Raw genomic sequence first — 19323 nt, 5'->3', positions numbered from 1 at the left:
CGTTAAGGCACTGCTCTCTGTTTCAGGAGATCTTGGTTCGCTTCCCAGTCCTGCCACAGGCTCTCTGTGCGTCTGCACCTTTCATTAAACTCTTTGTGCCTCAGTTTCCTCTGTATGGAAACAGGATTAATAGCTCTTCCTCTATTTATTAAGATGCTAGGCTTAAGGATGATTTTAGATGGGATTTGGAGATGAAGAGCAGAGGTTCTGCTTGCTCAGTAAGGCAGGATGGCTCTCAGTCCTAATGAAATACCACATTTGGAAGGAAACTGCATGAACACCGTATTTTACACTTTCTACATGGTCTGCCCACCTTTACATACACATGACACAACCCAGAGCTTTGGGCCAGTCACTCGGGTGAAGATCCTCCAAGAATTTTCACCTCAGAGGTGCAAAATGAGGGAGAGAGAAATTGAAAACGGGAAAAAAAGAAGATAGACAGAAAAAGGGGTTCTAGCAAGCAGAATAGCAGCAGTAGAGAGTGTGCTACACTGGGCAAGCTTAGATAGGTAGGAGGGACTGAGGTGCACATTCGCGTGGAGAATCACAAGGAGATTATGGTGCATGGCTATGATGCAAGGGCCAAGATGGGACCTTGAAGGGGGAATACTGTATTTCTAGTGTGAGGGGCCGATTTCTGGGCAGTCGGGAATTGACCCCTATTAAATGGCCCTTGGGCTATATAATCTGACTCTCGATTGCCTCAGTCCGTCTGCAGGAACTGCAACGCCAACCAAAGCTGATGGAGAGGGTATGTTAAAGATGGGAGTGCTGCAAGGCCCAGGAGCCCCATGCAGGCCTAAGCAGTCCAGTGGGCTGAGCTGGGAGCAGAAAGCTTTCCCCCCTGACCCGCAGGGTAATCGGCTCTCCTCTACCCTGGCCCTGCTGCTGCTGAACTCCATGAAGCAGAGAAAATAAGATGTTGCTGGAAACCAAATTAAATTCCCTGGGGGAAATATGAAAGCCACGTTATCTATCCATGTAGATACCCATGGTATCTACAGCTCTGTGGTGGATCAAGGCTCTGTGCTTGCACAGCCCTGGACTCCCAAAGCTCTGTACTGCTGAGGAACAGGCTTGGAGAGAAACAAAGGCAAAGACTTCCCCTTCGTGGGAAAACAGCCTGATCTGTGGCACCTATTCTTTTGAAAACTGCTATCCTACCTATCAGCAGGGGAGAGTGGTCCTGCTGACAGTCTCCATCTGTCCCATTCCTCTGTGGCCTCAGTAGCCACCGTGTCCCATCATGAGGGAAACATGCCACCAACCCCCCTCCTCCCTCACTCCTCCTGACATCTTCTACGTGCATTTTCCAGTCCATGAAGGGCAAGACTGGAGAGGAAATGAAAAATGAAATCCTCGATCCCGACTTCCCTCCCAGAAGGGCGTTCAGGTGCCACCACAGCTTTTAGGACCAGCAGAAGCACAGGCCTGGGGAAGGGGCTTGGTAGGTCTCCTAAAGCTCCAGAAGGAGCAGGCTGACCCCAAGCTACTCTCCAAGCCTGATGGGCTAACTTGAGACAGGAAGACAACAGACAGGCAAGTTCAGCAGACCAGACTTACAGAAAATCCCTCTAGAAGGAGCCAACTGGCCATGAGGTGACAGTGACAGGAATGGAAGGAGAACACAGGCAGCCTCCTGCTGGTTGCTTATCTACCAAATAGGCATTTTTCCCCCACTGTTTGTTTCCATCCCTCAGCACTCGACTCTGACAGGAAGACAGGGTGGACCTGCTGTGTCAGGCCCAAGAAAAGGGCATCTTGCTGCAATCCAGGCCCCAAGGAGCCAATGGAAAGACTCCCATTCACTTCCCCAGGCTTTGGCACAAGCCGTGTATTCGCACGCCACATTAGCCCGGGTAAAGCTTCCCATTGAAGATGCAACGCGTTCCCGGGATGGGATTTCAGAAGATTGAGGCCTGCTCTCAGCAGGCCTCTGAGCTGCTCTGTGACCACAACCAAACCACCTCACTCGGTGTTTTTTTCCATTCCCTGAAATGGGTGTAGCTCCTTGCCCTGCTTTGTGAGATCCTGAGATTTATGGGCAAAAAGCACGACATAAAAACTAAGTATTGTCACATAAAGCAAGATGAAGCTATAAAAAGCATCCAAGGTAATGTGGGTGCCATTAAAATCTTGACACTGAGTGCCAGAAGTGGCTTAAATTTGCTGCGGTACTCCCGCTGTTCCCTTTTATTAAGCATGGGGAAATATTGCCTTGCAGATAAACATTGTGATGTGGTAAACGTCCAGAATTTAATGGGGTCCATTCTAATTGATGAAAATGTACCTTTCATTACTTTATGAATGCCTTATTCATATATATTTAAAAAAAAAATCTGGAAAGAATGTTTTCCCTAAGCAGTTGCCAAGTAAGAGTGTAAACACCTTCTGCTAATATGCCTTCTTCTCTGTAAAGCTGTCTCTCCTGCCCAAGAAGGGCTCGCGTTACACCCACCGGCCCTCTTGCAAAGCTCTTCCAGTGCAACGCACACAACCCCCAATAAAAACCGGCCACAATTAGGGGGCTGGTGCGTAGACAGGCACCGCATAGCCTTTGTCTCACTGCTTCCTGACTACCTCTATCCACCCACTGACTCCTGTCTTAAACTTTTAATGGCATAAAGTCCTTGGGCCAGGAACAATATTATATTTGCTTTATGATGCTCCTACTGTGACAAGGACTTTTATGGACTAGCACAATATCATCTTCTTAACTGTGGGCATGCTAAAGGGGTCACACTGGTAGCTGGGGAATCTCTAATGTCTTTATTTGCTCACAAGAAAGATTCGTCGGTAGTTCAAGTTTCTCCCTACAGCCCCAGCCTCTTGATGCTTTGATCCTGGCCACCTTCAAGAATAAAAGGGGAATTTAGCTCTTAAATGTGATTCAGTCATTGGTGTCTCTGTTAACACCATCAATAAAAGCATCAGTTTCTTTGTTACACAAGACAAGGCTGAGACGAGTGGAAACAGTAGCAGCACTAAAAAAAAAAACAAAACCCCTTTTTAGTTAAAAAGGGCAAATACTCATGTAAACAAATGACTGGCTATTGATTTTTAATAACCTACTCTGTTCTGTTATTCATTCTTGAAGAGGGGTGAGGAGAAAAGTTCTCAGCCTTCAAAAAGATTTTTTTTAAGTTAGAGAAGAATTACACAATATAGTGTTTCAGCACAACGAACACCTGCTGACAGTATGATTGCAAAACAGGACATTCTTGAGGCTGTAAGAAAATGGGCACAAAAATGAGAATCCTGTTATCAAGAAAAATATCTGGAGGCTGTGGCCGAGCGTGTGTTTTTTCTCTGACTTTTAAAAGCGTCACATCCTCAAATTCAAACAAGCAGATGGCTGCCAGAAATGCTCTCAAACCAGCAAGCTGCTTGCCTTGGACACATCAGTTTGGTGTCTTGGCCTCTTGACTCTCATATTGATTTTTATTTCATTTGGTTTTGATCCAAGGCAATTGGAGAGGATTTTAAAGTCACCAATGACCTCTGAACTTCAATGATGGCATTTGAGGGCATTTTATCTAAAAGAGAAGATAAGGGCAGAAATGGCCATTCATTCACTGTTCAATGGAAAAAAAAATACAATGACATCATTTGTGGTTTCATTTGCCGCAACTGAAGTGAGCTGCTGAGGCATTATGGAGCAGAGGTGATACTTCTGGAAGGGAAAAAATTTTGGAGGAGTGTGCAGTCATAGTGTTGTCTCCTTTTGTTGATATTACATAGCCAAAATCGATGACGACTTCCTCACTGACACCATGATCTTCCACAGTTGTAACCCTAAGTTGTAAGTCATACTACCTCTAGCTGGCTGAGTGCCCGAATTTCTGTTTATACCCTCTCAGGGAGCATTTAGGAAGCTAATGTTTGATATGAAGCCCTCAGTGCATAGGAAACTCCAGTGGGTGCAGAGCACTGCATTGTGACTGCCCTGCAACTCCAACTGCTCTGAGAAGATCGAACCTGACCTTGATTTCTCCCAGCAAGACATAAAATGTATCTCATTCCTCACGTAGACTTGCCAAGACATTTGAGCGTCATGTTCCAGGTGCTAATAACAGAAGACGATCTGAAGCTCCTGCACCGAGAACAAGCCTGATGAATATGCTCCTTGGGAGCATGGGGACTTCTGACAATGGTCTGTGAGTGCATATACTATGCACTTATGTTAGAGGAGGTACCAACACCATATTGTAAAGAACTCCCAAAGCAGACACTCCACGGCACACACTCCTCCCCCGAGGGAAGAAACGACAATCATTAGTCGTGTTGCTTCATACGCTATCGGAAGCTTCTCAGACACTATGGTGACAGCTGAGCAGTGGGAACCTCGTTAGCAAAGTGAGTCACGCAAGATTTATACGGAGCCAGATCAGAATCAGCGTGGGTCTGGGTATTACTACTCTTTCTGTTGTGTAGCTAGGAATGCTCTGAGTATTGGCCCGATCTAAAGAAAATGAAGCCACTGGGTGTCTGCAGTGGTTTCAGTGGGCTTTAAGCAAGAATGTGTAAGGGGCTTTTTGTCATTACCAGTTTGCTCCAATTTTACCTATTCAAATGCTAGTTTGTTATGGTTCTGCCTGGTACCTTCTGTAAGCAGAGCAGGTCCTGAATACAGTGAATCAAGGATGAGGCCACCTTTTTGAGGAAGGGAGAGAGGCAATATAAATGGTACCCACTTCTCCAGATTCCCTTTCTTTGTAAGGCATCTATGACAAAAGCCTCTTCCTCCCTCACCTCATTAGAGGCTCTTATGAACTCCTTCCAGCCATCTGAGGCTTCTGTTTCTACCCTTCCATCATCATCCTACATCTTTTCCCGGATTCAGCAATAGGGCCTCAAGAGGCATCACAGATAAATCTGCTGTTTATGAAGACCTGAGAGTTGGCTCTCACCAAGAGCACCTTCAGATACTATTAGTTGATTCGTCTGGAGAATTATGTCATGGTGGAGTTATTCGCTTTTCCCAAATGCCTACGTCTCCATGTTTATTCTCACTGGGGTCACACTCTGCTCATGTCCAGACTACTTGCTCCCCAGAGCTCATACTGTTCAAGCAGGCCCATTTCTTAAAGAAATGTTATCATTGACAGTAACATCCTATAATACAGCTACTGCTGAAATACAAGGTGCCAAAATGATAGTATTGCTATATGAAGAGTGCTATGTCGATTAATATTGGTGGCATAGAACTGAAATGCTGATTTAATTTATCTGGATCTAGCAAAACCTGGAAAGAGCTTATAGGAAATCATGCCTATGTCTTAGTTAATGAAATTCTGGGCTTCTTCTGGGAAGACTGACAATTGTAAAATTAATCTGCCAAACTTTCGTTCATGGCATCATTGTGAAGCCGTTACAGATACGGCAAAGACCGCCAGACTCACAGGGATGAGTGTGAATGCACATGTACAAACAAAAAGCACAACATTTTGTTCCTTCCCTCAGTTTGACGTAGCCTCAGGTTGGGAGAGGACAGCAAAGAACAGCCAGTCTCCTACAGCTGCCAGTACATCTCAGTGCTGCAGGACTTCTTCCTCCTGACTGGTAACTTGAGTCTGAAGTCACCTCTGCAAGCCAATGCGTATGAGCCTTCGCTAATGGCTTTCCTCCTGATGCTTGGAGAAAGCTGCAGGAGGTCTCTGCTGGTCCCACCCAGCACGTGACCCATCTCACGCTACCCCACTAACAATGGCACACCAGGGCATTTCTTGGTCTTCTGGCTGGGCTGCTACTCTGAGCTGAGGGAAAGACCTACCCTACAGCAGCAGCGTGCAATTTAGGTCACTTCTATTCACTGAGCTGTGCTCAGGGTCCTTCCGCCTGCAGATAAGAGCATTTCTTTACCTCATAAAATACTACAGATAGAGATAAATATACCTATATAGGTATAAATAAATATCTTAAAGACCATCAGCTGCTCAGAGACTATAGTGGCAAGGCTGTAGTAGCATCTGACCTGTCGGACTGCTACGGCATTGACCTTTTTCACATCCTTTCTTTGCTTGGAAGGCGAAAAGAAAGGTGTCTGGCATCCATGATCTTTAGAAACATTGTGAATGAGGTGAAGAGAAGCTCATATCTGAAAAATCCTAAGATACAGTTAGACAGGGGATACCAGAGTCGATGAATCTTGATTTTACCGGCATTCTTGGAAAACAGTTCGCTGCACCCGGAAACCACAGACGCCTGGAATGAAACTATCTGCAAGGCGCGTGTGCACCGATACCCTTGTGTTTATGTTCATGTCCATTATTGTATAGGGAACAAGGGTGTGCAGGAAACACTGGGCCCTGGAGGGAAACGCGCTGCAGCGATTTACGAGCCAGTTGCTCTGCAAGCAAAAATCAGGGTGCTAGCAAGTAATGACTGTGAAGTTTGATGCCTGGATTTCTGCTCTGTGGATCAATACTAACAGTAATATTATATTTCCAGGGCATACTCAACTGACAGGACTATTGATTATTTGGTCTGTAGCAGTGCATTGATACCTGATAGCAAACTGGGACACCAAAACAATAAATGTGTAGCTGTTAACAAGCAACGCAGAGCATTGAGTTTCAGTGATACAACTGGGATATTACTTTCTTTGTCTAAAATGGAACGTTTTTAACATGTCAAAAATATAATTTACTTATCTGACTTACTGAAATACCTGGGGAAAATACCTTCTTCGCTGAAACCTACAGATTAAGGTCATGTTTCCAAATATGTGCCACATTCAATCAATAATTTCAGCTCCACTGTGACCAAACACTTGAGGTATTTTTGAAAGGAAAAGGTTTTGTTTGACATGTTTACACAAAACGTTTCCATTTATTATAGCCGACCATCCTGTGAATGAACTGATTCAGTGAAAGAAAAGGTAATGAAACATTTTATTTTGGTGGCAATAGTCAAATTAATGTTACTTTTTCTCCTAGGCTTTTGATTCTGTGTGAAAAATAGATACATTTGGATAAGGCCAAACTGACATAAAACTTTATTCATCTAATAAAGGGTTTACTTGTATTCAAAAGACATGGCAGACATACTTCCATGAGACTTTTTATTACATCTAAGCCTGCAGTTGTCTCCTGCGGACACGTTTAACTGTCAACCACCAAACGTTAAAACGAAATCACAGAGAATATCAGTCCCATGACTGGAGCTGATTGAAAAGGGAGCCCTATGGTGAGGGAGAAAGAAAGAAATTCTTTTTGTGAAGAAAAATAACTGGTGGCTCTCACTGTTGCAAGAAGAACAACTCATTGACTTAGAATTCATTATCTGAGTATGGAGAGGCAGGGGAGGAAACTAATAAATATGCAAGAAATGCACCTGTACTAGAGCATATATTCATGGAAAGACACACGAGCTAGGCTATAAAAATGGGGGAAGGCAGTGTAGTGGGATCGACCAGGAAAATCACTTATTTCCTTCCACTAGTTCCCACATCAGCTGTGCCATGCTACTTTGTACGTGAGGCAAAACCAGCACTAAGAGATGCACTGGCTGGAGGTCTGCTGCGACCACAGAATGGGTGCTGCTGAAGTATTTTCCCTTACTCTGGCATGTCCCCTCCAGTTAGGTACTGATGAAGGTTTCACATCTAATTCTGAAATCTCTGCTGTTGCTTGCTGCCAAAGATGCCCAACAAAATAGAAATATAGCCTTTTCTGGGATAACAGTATTACAGCTGAATTTCTGCTATCAGCACTTTGAATCCTGCAGGCTTATCTGCCTTAGGCTTGGGCTACAGCCCGTTTAGAGATGTCAAGACCTAGAGAGCCTGAATCAACCTGTGATGGTGCCACCCTCTCTCCTTTGATGACTAATGGAGTTTAGGATGATGGAGTTTAGTTTCTCAGTTGGGCCTGAGCCTCTTCAGCCACTAGGAAATTAAACATGCCCAGAAACGTTCCCAGGCATTGAGGCCAACTGGCACAGAATGGTTCATATCTCTGCTAGCAACCCATGTCTTAGCTTCCCTAACAGAGCAGCTAAATGCAAACAGCTTACTGGGGTGAACCCTGATCCATGCTCAGGAATGATTTAGGAGTTCACTAGTTGTCATGGACCAAAAGCGTGCCAAGGACTGGTCTCGTAGTTTGACTATACCCAGCCATGCTCCCGTGCTGAGCAACATTCCCAGACACTGTTTAATAGGCCTAAAACAGATGTAGCCTTAGACACTTGGGTAACATAAATGTCCATCTTCCCCTTTTCCTGCCCAAGATCGCCACTTTCCAGTGACGTGAAGGGAGTTGTATGGCTCTAAATTCGGATATAACAATACTCTTTTGCTGTTTAATCACTCTTATTCAATGAGAAACTGGAAATTACTGCTGTCTGTAATTTAAGGATAATCGCAAGGAACCAGATATTATACCTTTATGAAAGACAAAGGTGTTATACATGGGCAGATCAACTTCATAAACAAGCCACTGTCTCCTTCTCCTCATCCTACACCACTGTCATCTGCCTACATTTTCAACATATGCAGCCTCACATTGCATAGCCCAAAAGAGGCGTCCCACCTCAAACAGCTACCATGCACTCATACGACGCTGGAGGAAATCCACATCCCCGTCCAACGTGAACTTTGCCACCAAGTTGCTCAGAGCGGGGTAAGCCTGTTTCCACAGGTCCCTCTGCTCTACAAGGAGGTGAACACACGCGCTTACGTTGCAAAGAGCCGAGCGTACAGGACCGGGCACGTCAGGCAGAAGGCCCGGCAGTGTTAGCAGCTTCCGTACCATGATGGAAGAGGAACCTGTGTCTTTGAACTGTTTTGCTTGCGAGCCTCCAGATCTTGTCCATCTGCATTACTGCTTTAGCACCTGATCAGTGGTTTGCAGATAGGGCCTGGGAGGGACCATCTTCTCCTAGCAAATGAGCTGTATTTCAGCAACAACACTTTCCTGGTGAACAGATCCTTCTCAACTCCCTGCTTTTCCTGTGGAAAAGGTGGAGACGTGTCAGGCACCTAGCACATCCTTGCAGTCCCTCTTTGGATACCTCTGTAGCTGGACAGCTGAAGTTAAAAGCGCCATGTGGGCTCCCTGCTTCAGTGTTTCTTTGCCGCTCCGTGACTCAGGGAGCTATAATGCCAGGAGGATGGAGGATGACTTAATGCCAGCAGTCTAATGCCTTATGATCCTATGATCTAGTGCAAAAAGCAGGAGGAGTGGGAAGCCCAGCAGGCACCTGATTGAAGAGGCTGGGGGAGATAACAGGAGCCAGTGTCCTGCTGTGCATTTTCTCCACCTCCATAACCTTCTTCTTTTCAAAGAGTTTTCAGAGGGCTGTGGCAGCTATTGCTCTGCAGACCTGGTGCATCAGTGTCCTCACTCACAGCGATATCCATTCGGGATTCACACACCGCCGGGCCTTCTGCCTATTCGCTCCAGGCAAATAATCAGCTCTTTCGGCTTCGACACCAAACAAAACTCAATACCACACAACTCGGACAACCCCATGCTAGCAGGTACACAACCAGCACAGGCTGCCTGTTCATACACTCATATACACTTCAACGCATTTACGGCAGGCTTCACAAACCTAAGCGTGTCCTTCCTCGCCAGAAGTGGCCCTGGCAGCCAGATCAAAAATTCAGCATAACCATTACCGAAGTGCAGACTCAGCAAAGAAAGAGTGCTCTTTAATGCCCAGTTTTCAAGGAGGCTGAAGATTCATACTGATCATTAAGATACAGAGGAGGTTAATTTGAACCTACAACAAAGTTTAAGGAGTAATCCTGCACAGGCAGGTGGGCAAGGTCAATACAAAAGTTAGCCCTGCTTCTGCTTGACAAGATTTGAGACTCCATAAAAAACATTCCTATCAGGGCTGTGCATTTTTAAAACCTGTATTTTTTTCTAAACAGAGTTCAAATAGGTTTAAACACTATTGTTATTATAGGAAAAATGATGCAGAGACATTTCCACGTGAGTACCTCCCCTCACAGTCGAATATCCATCTCCACCACATGCATACCTTGGATTCAGGGACTGCAGCTCCCCTGAGGTCTGAGGACTCAGGGTCCATTTTGTGTAGATATTTCTGCCAAAATGTGGTTATTAGTGCTACAAAATATTGCAGTGTCACCCACAGCCCTGATAGAAAGAGGAGGATATTAGGGAGAAACCGCAAGCTGCAATTTCCAAATGTAGCTGGCAAACTCAAACGTGTTTGGGTTGCCTGTATCAGTATTTCACCTCCCTGTTTTGAAATCATCGCCCTGGCCCCAGTGATTAACCACCTGAATACACCAAAGGAGGACATTCGCAGGAAGGCTCTCATGATAAAAAGGCTATTCCTGGACCTCTTTCCATCACATCATAATCTGTCCACTAATATGGCTTGAGATCTCAGCTGATCAAAAGGTCATAAGATGCTACTGCTAAGCATCATTCTGCCTGTGTTCAGCCGCAGGCTTTTTCACTCCCATACAGCAGCCAGAGAAACGCAATAGGAAGCAGCCTTCAAATCTATTTGTATAACAGATGAAGCCTTTGCTATATGGCATTTATCTTCCTTCAGGGAGTGACATCTGATAAATAAATCGCTAGCTCTCAGTGAATTTAAATAAAAGAAAGGCAAATCATATCCCTGCACACTGTAAATACATGTTCACGGAGAGCACTAGAGTTCTCGCTGTCCCGTCATTTATTTTGGTGCAAAACTGTAAAGTACTGCCCATTCTCTAGGTCTACCAAAATCAAGGGAGCTCAGACCTCCCAAAACATTAACAAGAACATGGTGATACAATGAAATGCTGTAAACTGACTTTTTTTTTTAAGTTAGCAAACACAGCAGAGAGGGGGATTATTTAGTAATAAGACCAATAGGATGAAAAGTCTAATAAATTGTGGGATGTGACTTCCGATGAGAAGTACTAGGATGGACCATTTTCAAACATTTTGGGGTGGATGAAAAAAAAAACAGTGAATCACATCCTAACAGACACCACTGCTTTGGCCCAGAGGGAAGGACTTCAGCAGGTCAAGTTTATACGCCGGTCCGCCAGTGTCAGTGAGTCCATCAGCGATGGTAGTGAGTCCATCCTGCCAGATGGCACCATGGACCACAGCTGGTTTTGTGGTCACCCCACAGCGGACACTGGAAGAACGACAGATCCCTGCCCGTAACAGCAAGGAGAGACTCGGCCATTGCCACTGCCTGTCTCCCACCTGGGGGAGGACCGCAGACCTGGTTCCTGTAAGCACTGCAATCGGGAAAAGCCCAGTCGCGTTGCATCTCCCACACACCTGAAGAGTTTGCACAACCCCATTAAACCCCTCAGGGTTTCCCAATGTCCTCTCCCTCTTTTTCCAGATGCGGAGCTCCATACCAGCACCGACCGACAGCACCTTTAACTACAACTGGCAGTCATTTTGCTACTTGCACTGCTTTCAAAGCTGAGAGCCATCAAAGATTAGCAGGGAAAATCGTGACTATTTTTCCCTAAGAAGCAGCATTGGTAATAGGCTTCGGGAAAAATCCTCCTAAATGCAAGTGATAAGCGTAGACTGTGTGAAGGCTGACAGGTCTGATTATAATTATCACTGCAAGGGGACCAGCGCTAACCTCCCTTCTGGAAGGCAGTGACAATTCCTGGAAGGGAACATGCAAGCAAATTATCATAAACAAAATCACTGCATGAGGAACTGACTTTTGCTGGGAAACTAAATAAGGCCCTGATCTGCAGGGAGGGTAAGAAAAAAAGCAGACCCTTGAGTACTCATTAAAGTTTGTCCCTACAGAAAATGGCATACAATTAAATGCTTAAGTTTTGCTGACTTTAGGGATGATGGGAGTAAAAGAATGAAGCCGGACACTTGAAGCATGGGATGGCGTCAGGTGTTTGAGAGCAATTCTGAAATAAAGGGTATTTTCTGTATCCATGTTTAAAACGCCAGACATTTTTTGCTCTGTAAAATAAAATGAACAGAGAGCACCGGCAAGCATGCTGGTCCAGACTGAGCTAAATATTCAAAAGTAAGACATAACTAAAACAGCCCCGCACCGAACTTTCCCCCTTCCTCACATCCTAACAGGAAGAAATACAAACACAACCAACACAGAACTCCTTCTGTTTTATCTATAGGTTAACTCAAACACAGTAACATTAGCTTTTTAACAGGGTTTTGAGGAATCCTGGATTTCCTAGGTAATACTCCTTCAAGATCAGCCTGTCCTAAGCTTCATAGTGCTTCCTCCGGCATCGTTACGTTTTTCTTAGGCTGCTTGTTGTTTTGGCACTTCTCCTTCCATTTCCATTGGAAACTTGGAAATAGAGAAAGTTGTGCCATCTGGAATAAGGTTAGCAGCCCAGTAGCTTTTTCTCTCTGAACAAAGGGAAACAGGTATTATCTTCTTAACAGGGGGCTGTACGTATAGTGAAGATGAAGAGGAGAGCCTTAAGAGTCAAAGGCAGTTCTAGGAGTATCGTTCTCGTTATATCTCAATGGAGTAAAGCAAATGAATTGCACAAGGAGACATATGGAAGCTCACTATGCAAATGGCCTGTTTAAGGCTCTTACTTCCTAATTAGGTCCTGGTGTCAGGAGGTTGGTAACAATTATTCACACATAGATCATTTGGACACAATACAAACTATTCTAAAACCAAAACCACCGTAGTGGCATGCATTAAAAAGAAGCCCTATTTAGTTTGATCTTTTTAGCCCCTTTCACTTAGCACTTCGAATATCAATCACACATCCTAAAATTTGTGTCAAATGCTGCAGTAACAGATTTGGAAGGGGGAAAGGAAGAAAGGAAAACATTCACAGCCATAATCTCCTGGTCTTACCTTGCTCACGGATTTCGTCACTGGATTCTGCACAGGGAACCCACACTCTCTTCCCAAGTTCTTCATCTGATTCTGTGGCGTTTCCCAGAGCAAAGAGAAAAGAGAGAATCTTGATTGGGGGAACGACCATGCAGAAAACGGTCACAAGCATCCCAAAATTCTTTTCTGCCTTTCGCCACTTCATTCCATCTTTTTCTGCCTGCCCAGCTCCAGCGTGCCCACCACCATCTGCCATGGACACAGTGCTGGGGTTCACACCCGGCCGCCTCGCTTTCGGAAGGTCCCCCCAGCCTCTCCTTGGTCCATGAGGTTTCTCCTCCCGAGCAGCACGGGAAGGCACGGTGGCAAAGTGGGGGCCAGCACGGCTCTCCTCCACAGCCGCAGGGCACGCTGTGGGCCATGGCAGCGGGGAGCGGGGGAGTCACGCATTCCTGTGACAACCCGCTCTGGAAAAGCTTGGGAAGAGCAGGAAGGTGCCACATGATGCCAACTGGTCTGTTTTGTTTAAGAGTTAAAGCAGGGGAGCTGAAGCCAAGGATTACCACATTGCGAAAACCATTTAAAACAGGGTAAGTGGTAGTGATTCAACATCGTGACGGTGGCAAACCCACTCTGCCCTTTCCTTCAGCACTTCTGGGATGAAAACGAGATCTTTCTCTCCCCCTTCTTCCCCTCCCACCTCCCTTCCCCTCTTTGTCCACCTTTCGAGCCCTTTGCACAGAGGTGAAACATTTTACATTTTCACCTGTGGTAATGCAGATCAGAGAGTGTTTGCTTTGCCTTGCTTTTTACTGATTTCGCCCAAGGCGCCCTTTTAAGCAGCAGCCTGTGCAAAGATAATAGGTGGCACGATTCTCTGTAACTGGAATCAGCATCAAATCAGCCATCTGCCACTCCAGGGGTCTGAGATTAACCCAGCTACTGGACCGTGACTGCAAAGCATTTGCACATTTAGATTGCAGAAATTTGAGGCTACCGGTCCAAAAAATAAAAGAAAGGGAGTGGGGAAGGTGTGGGGAGAAGCGGTGGAAGATGGCTTTCCAAGACTTTTCCAGGTTAACCCTTCCAGACATCAGTTACATCACAGCAACCCCAAGCAGGCAAACATTTCTCATTATGAAGTGCTATAAGGAAGAAGGGTCTGAAGAAAGCAACTTGAGATTCACGAGACACCACATTTCAGGGAAATATATCCAGTCACCTATTTGGTACAGGGAGAAATACAGACAAAGACATTCAGCTGCACTATCAGTGTGTTACGACACTCGTTGGGAAGTATGGCCGTGCTGTCCAGATGGCTTACTTGGACCACTCAGAAAGTACAAGAGAAGGATATTTGTCCCAAGATGGATTTTCCCATGGTTGGAGCCAAACTGACGTACACAAGCTCCCTTATTCCAGAGTGTCCTTTCCAAGACATTGAGCAAATGAAAGAGAGCTGGGTTCTGAAATACTAAGCTGTAGGAAGGTGACTTCATTTGCTGTCCTCAGTCTACCTTCTTGAACAACAAGCAACACAATGCTCCTTTGCTCACCTGAATGCCCTCCGTTTACATTAATGTGTGTCTGCATTTTTGGGATCCTCACTATAATTCCGTGGGGGATTATTATTTGGTCAGTGAAGTATTAAGAGCCTTAAATCAGCAGTAAATACCAGTTGGCTCCACATCTGAAAGAGTGAGCCATGCTCTGTGCAGGTGCATGAGGGGTTAGGAGAGCTGGCAGGGTCTTCTCTGCTCCCTTTGATGTGGGCTTTAATCCCCACTCCTGGCATTCGCTTTTGTAGGTTGGCATTCGGTGGTCAGGGATCTCAGGTTAAAAAGAGGAGGCTGAGCCCAGAGAAAGAGGTGCAACACCAGCCAGAACCATCAGCAAAGTCTTCTGGGAAATCCAGACATGGTCTGCATGGTGTGCCCTCGGTGAGGACGGTAGCTTAAAGACGCAATTCACCTCAGTACATCCAAAGAGGTAACTGTAAAGCAAATGCCAAGCACATGTGTGCACACAAACACACACAGCTCTTTATTTGCTAGGAACGGGTGGGATCTAGTGAAAGATACAGTGGTACGATGATTACTCCAATTTATGCAACCAACCCTCTCGTTGATGTTTGCCATGGTGTTTTCATCCTCCCCACCAAGGTTTCTCGGGCCAAGTACTTCATATCTCTCACTTCCAACACACAAAAAAGAGCAGGAAGAGGCGACAGCGTCTCCTCTCCAAGCTGCAGCCACTACATCATTCAAGGCACAGCTGAGGGGAGAAAGAGTGGGAGATCGGTCGCCGCAGACATCCTGCTCCACACAAAGCATGCTAGTGCCACCTCACAAATGAATGCACATCCCAGCAGTGTTAATTTGGGGATGAGCTTCCGATCCTCCGCACAGGAAGGATTTTGGATCAGCGAGGCACTGTCTTGCTAGAGAGAAAAGCATGGGGAGAGGAGGCTGGATAACGCCTTAAACCACACTAAGTGCCTCATATTTATCACAGCATTTCCAAAAAGCATTGCACGGGTGGAGCTAGGTGCTCCAAAACCAGCCTTAAATGCCTGAACCCAAACGTGAGACTCAAAGCGTTTTGAATATATACTAGGGCATGATTTTCAGGTGAGAGATGGGTTACAGGGGTCATTGCACACCTGGGAACACAAACTGGGCCAAGCTAACAGCCCACAAGCTTTTGAGTCCCAGTGAGCTAATGAGGCCTCTGCCACGCTTAGAAAGGGTCTCCTTGAACTGACCTGCCGGCTGCACGAGCGAGTGCTGATGAAACAGGACCTGGACCTGTGTTCAAACCCAAAGGCGAGGGTTTTTTCTCTCATCCTCAGTCTCCACTTTCTGTAAGGCCAACTTAAACTTCACAGCGTGGTCCAGGAGGGAGTGTGTGTAAGGGCTGGGGGGAGCTTTGCATTCATCCTCGAGTATTGTGTTACCATCTGCTTGTGCCGGTGACAATATTAAAATGGCTAACCCCCCCCCCAAAAAAACCCCACAAATATAAAAAAAAAAGCATTCATATATCTTTTCCTAGCCTGTGAAATGGAGGGAAGAGGACCACCGCAGGGCAAAACCTTTTCTTTCAGACAAAAATCACAGCAAAACTCCAGCCCAGCCCCTGGGGATTAACCAACCTTGGGCACTGCTGTCAAAGTTTCAGCCTTATATGATTCTTTTTTTTCTTCTTTTCCTCTTTGCAGGAAGGGGGCTTTTGGCAACGGAAACACCTACCCTGCATTAACCAGACGCTCGGCTGCGAGCAGGGTGGCTGCAGGGCGCAGCCTCCAGGTCGCCCCGTGCCCCCTCCCCGGCACACGAGGAGGGAAGGGGACCACCGACGCAGGCTGCGCTGCACCTTGCCGAGCGCCGCGTGTCCTACAAGTAACCTTGCATCATGCTACCGAGCAACGAGAGCAGCCTTCTGGGTACGGCGGGAGGAGGAGGAGGACAGCGGGGAGGAGGGGAAGGAGCGGCACCAGGAAGGCAATCAGAAAACTCCCCGGGAATCGCATCTCCTCTCCCTCCGTAGGAAGGGAAAAAAACAGAAAATCGCTCCCCGATACGGAGACTGAGACTTTTAATCCTCCACTTGCCATCTTCGTGACACGCGCAGGCACCGTAAGACCGTTAAGGTTTGCAACAAGCGCTGGCGATGTCAAATGCAAGGGGTGCAAGGCAAGGGCTGGGTGCACGGGGGGGGCAAAACCAGGCGAGGCGGCGGCGATGCTGAATTTGCCCGGGCGGATTTCGACCGGCGCGAAGTTAACCGGAAAAATCCCGTCTCTTTCCCAGAATCCCTAAATACCGCCGCCCGGCTCGGGAGAGGCCGGGCGCTGGGGCAAGCACCACGTTTAAAAGGTGAAGGGCAAGTGGAGAGCCGGTCTTCTAACGCGGCCGGCGGGCCCCGGCAGCGCCGGCGGCCCCGTGTCCGCGGCCATTCTCATTCCCGGCACGTTTCGCCGCTCTCGAGAGCCGTCCTGATTCAAAATATTAGTGCGGCACAGAATGCCATTTTCGAGTCGCTGCAGCTCCTTCTTGGCACCGGTTCAGCTTTTTGTCTTTTCTTCTCCTCCGAGCACCAAGCGGAGGGAGGAGGAGAAAAAAATAAATAAATAAAATAATAAAATAAAATAACCCTCTCTGCTTCGATGCCTTCTCTCGGCACCCCCCTGCCTTGCCTCCTCCACCCCACACCCTCCCAAGCAAACCCACACAGCAAACATAAATCTCTTCCCACCTCCGCGGCAGCCAGTTCATAGCCTCCTTCCCCCTCCCGCCACCCCTTTTCATCGCTCTCTCCTTTGTACTCCTCTAATTTTTTGCAGCCAAGCGTTGCAACCTTCCACCCCCCCCTTCCTCCTCCACCCCCGACCCTCCCACCTCCTTCCCTCGCGTCGGAAAAAAAAATATATATATAATAATAATAATCGTGCCATGTTTGCCAATGCGCTGGCATCTCCGCCTAGCAGGGAGCTGCCGTGACGCCCGTGCAAGCCCGCGATCCTGCCGGCAGGGCCGGCTCGGCACGGGAGCCGTGGGGACACCGATGCGCCGGGGTGCTCATGGGCGCACACACGTGTGCACCGGGACGGGACACACTCCATTTGCACCCCTTGATATTTCTTTATATACAAACTTCCTGCAAGCTTGCATTTGGCAAAACTGCATTCCTTGCTTGCGGGTCCAGGCGAAAAAATGACGTGGAATAAAGGGGGAGGGAGGATGTATTTTTTTTCTTTTTAGGGAACCCAAACACAGAGCACTTCCACCAACTTCTATTCAGTCTGTTATGCCGGCAACCAGCTGCCAGTTCCAGCCTGGCACCAGCTTTGATTTGTTTTTCTCCCCTCTCCGAACCCTCCCCCCAAATATTTATCTCCTCGCTGATGGTTTTTTTCTTTTTTTTCCTCCTTCTTCCCTCTTACCTTGCCCACAGGAGGGGCTCCCTCCCACTCCCACCCACAAATCCAAGTGGCAGCACGGGGAGTGAAACATGATGTGACACTCGATGGACCAAGAGGAGAGAAAAAAAACCCCACACATGACATATGTACGCTTTTCTCCAAAAGAGGAAGAAAGTGAGGGATGCACTGAAAACAACACGACCCGCACGCGAGCCAGGCTAAGAGAAAGGTTCGGTTGGGCAAGAGAAGAGGTTGAGGTGAAATGCGTATTCCCCCCGTGAAAGGACCCCAGAGAGCCAACTTTCAGCCAGTGCCGCGACTCCAATTAAACCACGGTTTGAAACATGGACATGTGCACGGAGAAGATAAAGTAGAGCAAAATGTACCCTGCCTGGTGCCCGGCAGATTTGGAAAGAGAGATTTGGAAAAATATATATATACATATATCTATCTATCTGTCTAATAATGATGCTACTGATGCTGAGGGTGGCCTGGAGGGACATGAAGGAGGACTTCTTGGAAGCAGATGGGAATTTGCCGTGCATCAGGCCCACCGCCGCTGCTCCCTCTGGCAACGTTTCCCCCGGGGAGGCCCGGAAAAATCGCCCGTCCAGCTCGTGCTGAACATGCTTTATAAGAGGTGCCGGCCACCTCGGGGAATAGCAGAGCAACGGGCTAGAAAGTGGGGTCATGGGGATGGCCCGAGATGCAGACAGACAGCATGCTCGGGGTGGTACAGACAAAACAGCAGTGTCCGGAGCAGCTGCCTAATATGTATCTTGGCAAAGTCTCGCCTGGCGGTGGATGAAGCAGAAATCGCAGGCTGCAATCGTAAACCCGTCAGTCGGTCCGACTTTTGCTCTCCTGGCCTGCTCACGTAATGCAGTCGGAAACCGGAGGGCTGGATGACACCCTCTACCTGCCAGTAGCCACGCGGAGGAGCTGATCCTGCAGCCACCACCAGCTGCTGTGCGGGCAGCAGATGATGGGCAGGTGCTGAAGGGGGCTGAAAATACGCGACTCCCCACCGCGAACCTCCTCATTAAGGGACGCGTGCATTTGCGGAGTACTTAAATCGAATTGCAGGCCTTTAGGAGCAGCTCCACCACAGGGACTTGCCAACTGCTTGGGTCTGGGGGAATGGGGCTGCCACAGTGACCCATGTCGTGAGTCTTCTCTGAGCCACCACGGAAAGGTTGGGGCTTGCAGGGCTGGACGAGCTCAGGGACCCCAGGGGGAAGGAGCAATATCCATGCTGGCAACCAAATCCCCTCTTCTGAGTTGTGGCTTTGCTCTCCAAGACCTTTTCCTCAAGAATATCATCCAGTGCTGGCAACAGTTAATCCCAATGTCTGCTCCCCAGAAGAAGCCACTTCCTTCCCTGGTAACCGTCAGGAATCTGAATCTTCTCTCCTACCTTGTTTATGCAATGGTTTCCTCTCTTTGCTACTCATCTGCCCTTCTCTCCAACCTTTAGGATCTGATGCAGGTATCTGGCAAGGTGGACCGAATCCCTCCGGGTATGTCCATGGCGAAGCAGACCTGGAAAACTCAGCCGGAGGCCCCTGGAGAGAAGTGTCCCTGCCCAGACGTATCTGTAGTTC

The 19323-nt window shown here is 47.3% G+C and overlaps 1 protein-coding gene across 5 annotated transcripts in view; it reads right to left on the bottom strand.

The window, feature by feature from the left end:
• Positions 1 to 19323, bottom strand: part of LOC112994466 (SET-binding protein) — a 263221-nt gene that overhangs the window by 132842 nt on the left and 111056 nt on the right. For 4 of the 5 annotated variants that reach the window (XM_064500828.1, XM_064500825.1, XM_064500826.1 and 1 more), the window contains one exon: positions 12817 to 12888. The exons of the other annotated variant lie outside the window; for it this stretch is intronic. In XM_064500828.1, coding sequence (XP_064356898.1) covers positions 12817 to 12888 — 72 coding nt within the window. The remainder of the gene's footprint in view (positions 1 to 12816; positions 12889 to 19323) is intronic. 5 annotated transcript variants of the gene reach the window in all.

This window comes from Dromaius novaehollandiae, chromosome W (assembly GCF_036370855.1).
Source record: "Dromaius novaehollandiae isolate bDroNov1 chromosome W, bDroNov1.hap1, whole genome shotgun sequence".
NCBI classification, from domain to species: Eukaryota; Metazoa; Chordata; class Aves; order Casuariiformes; family Dromaiidae; genus Dromaius; species Dromaius novaehollandiae.
The sequence above is the reverse complement of the archived record's forward strand: the minus strand, read 5'-3'. Positions and strand labels throughout refer to the sequence as shown.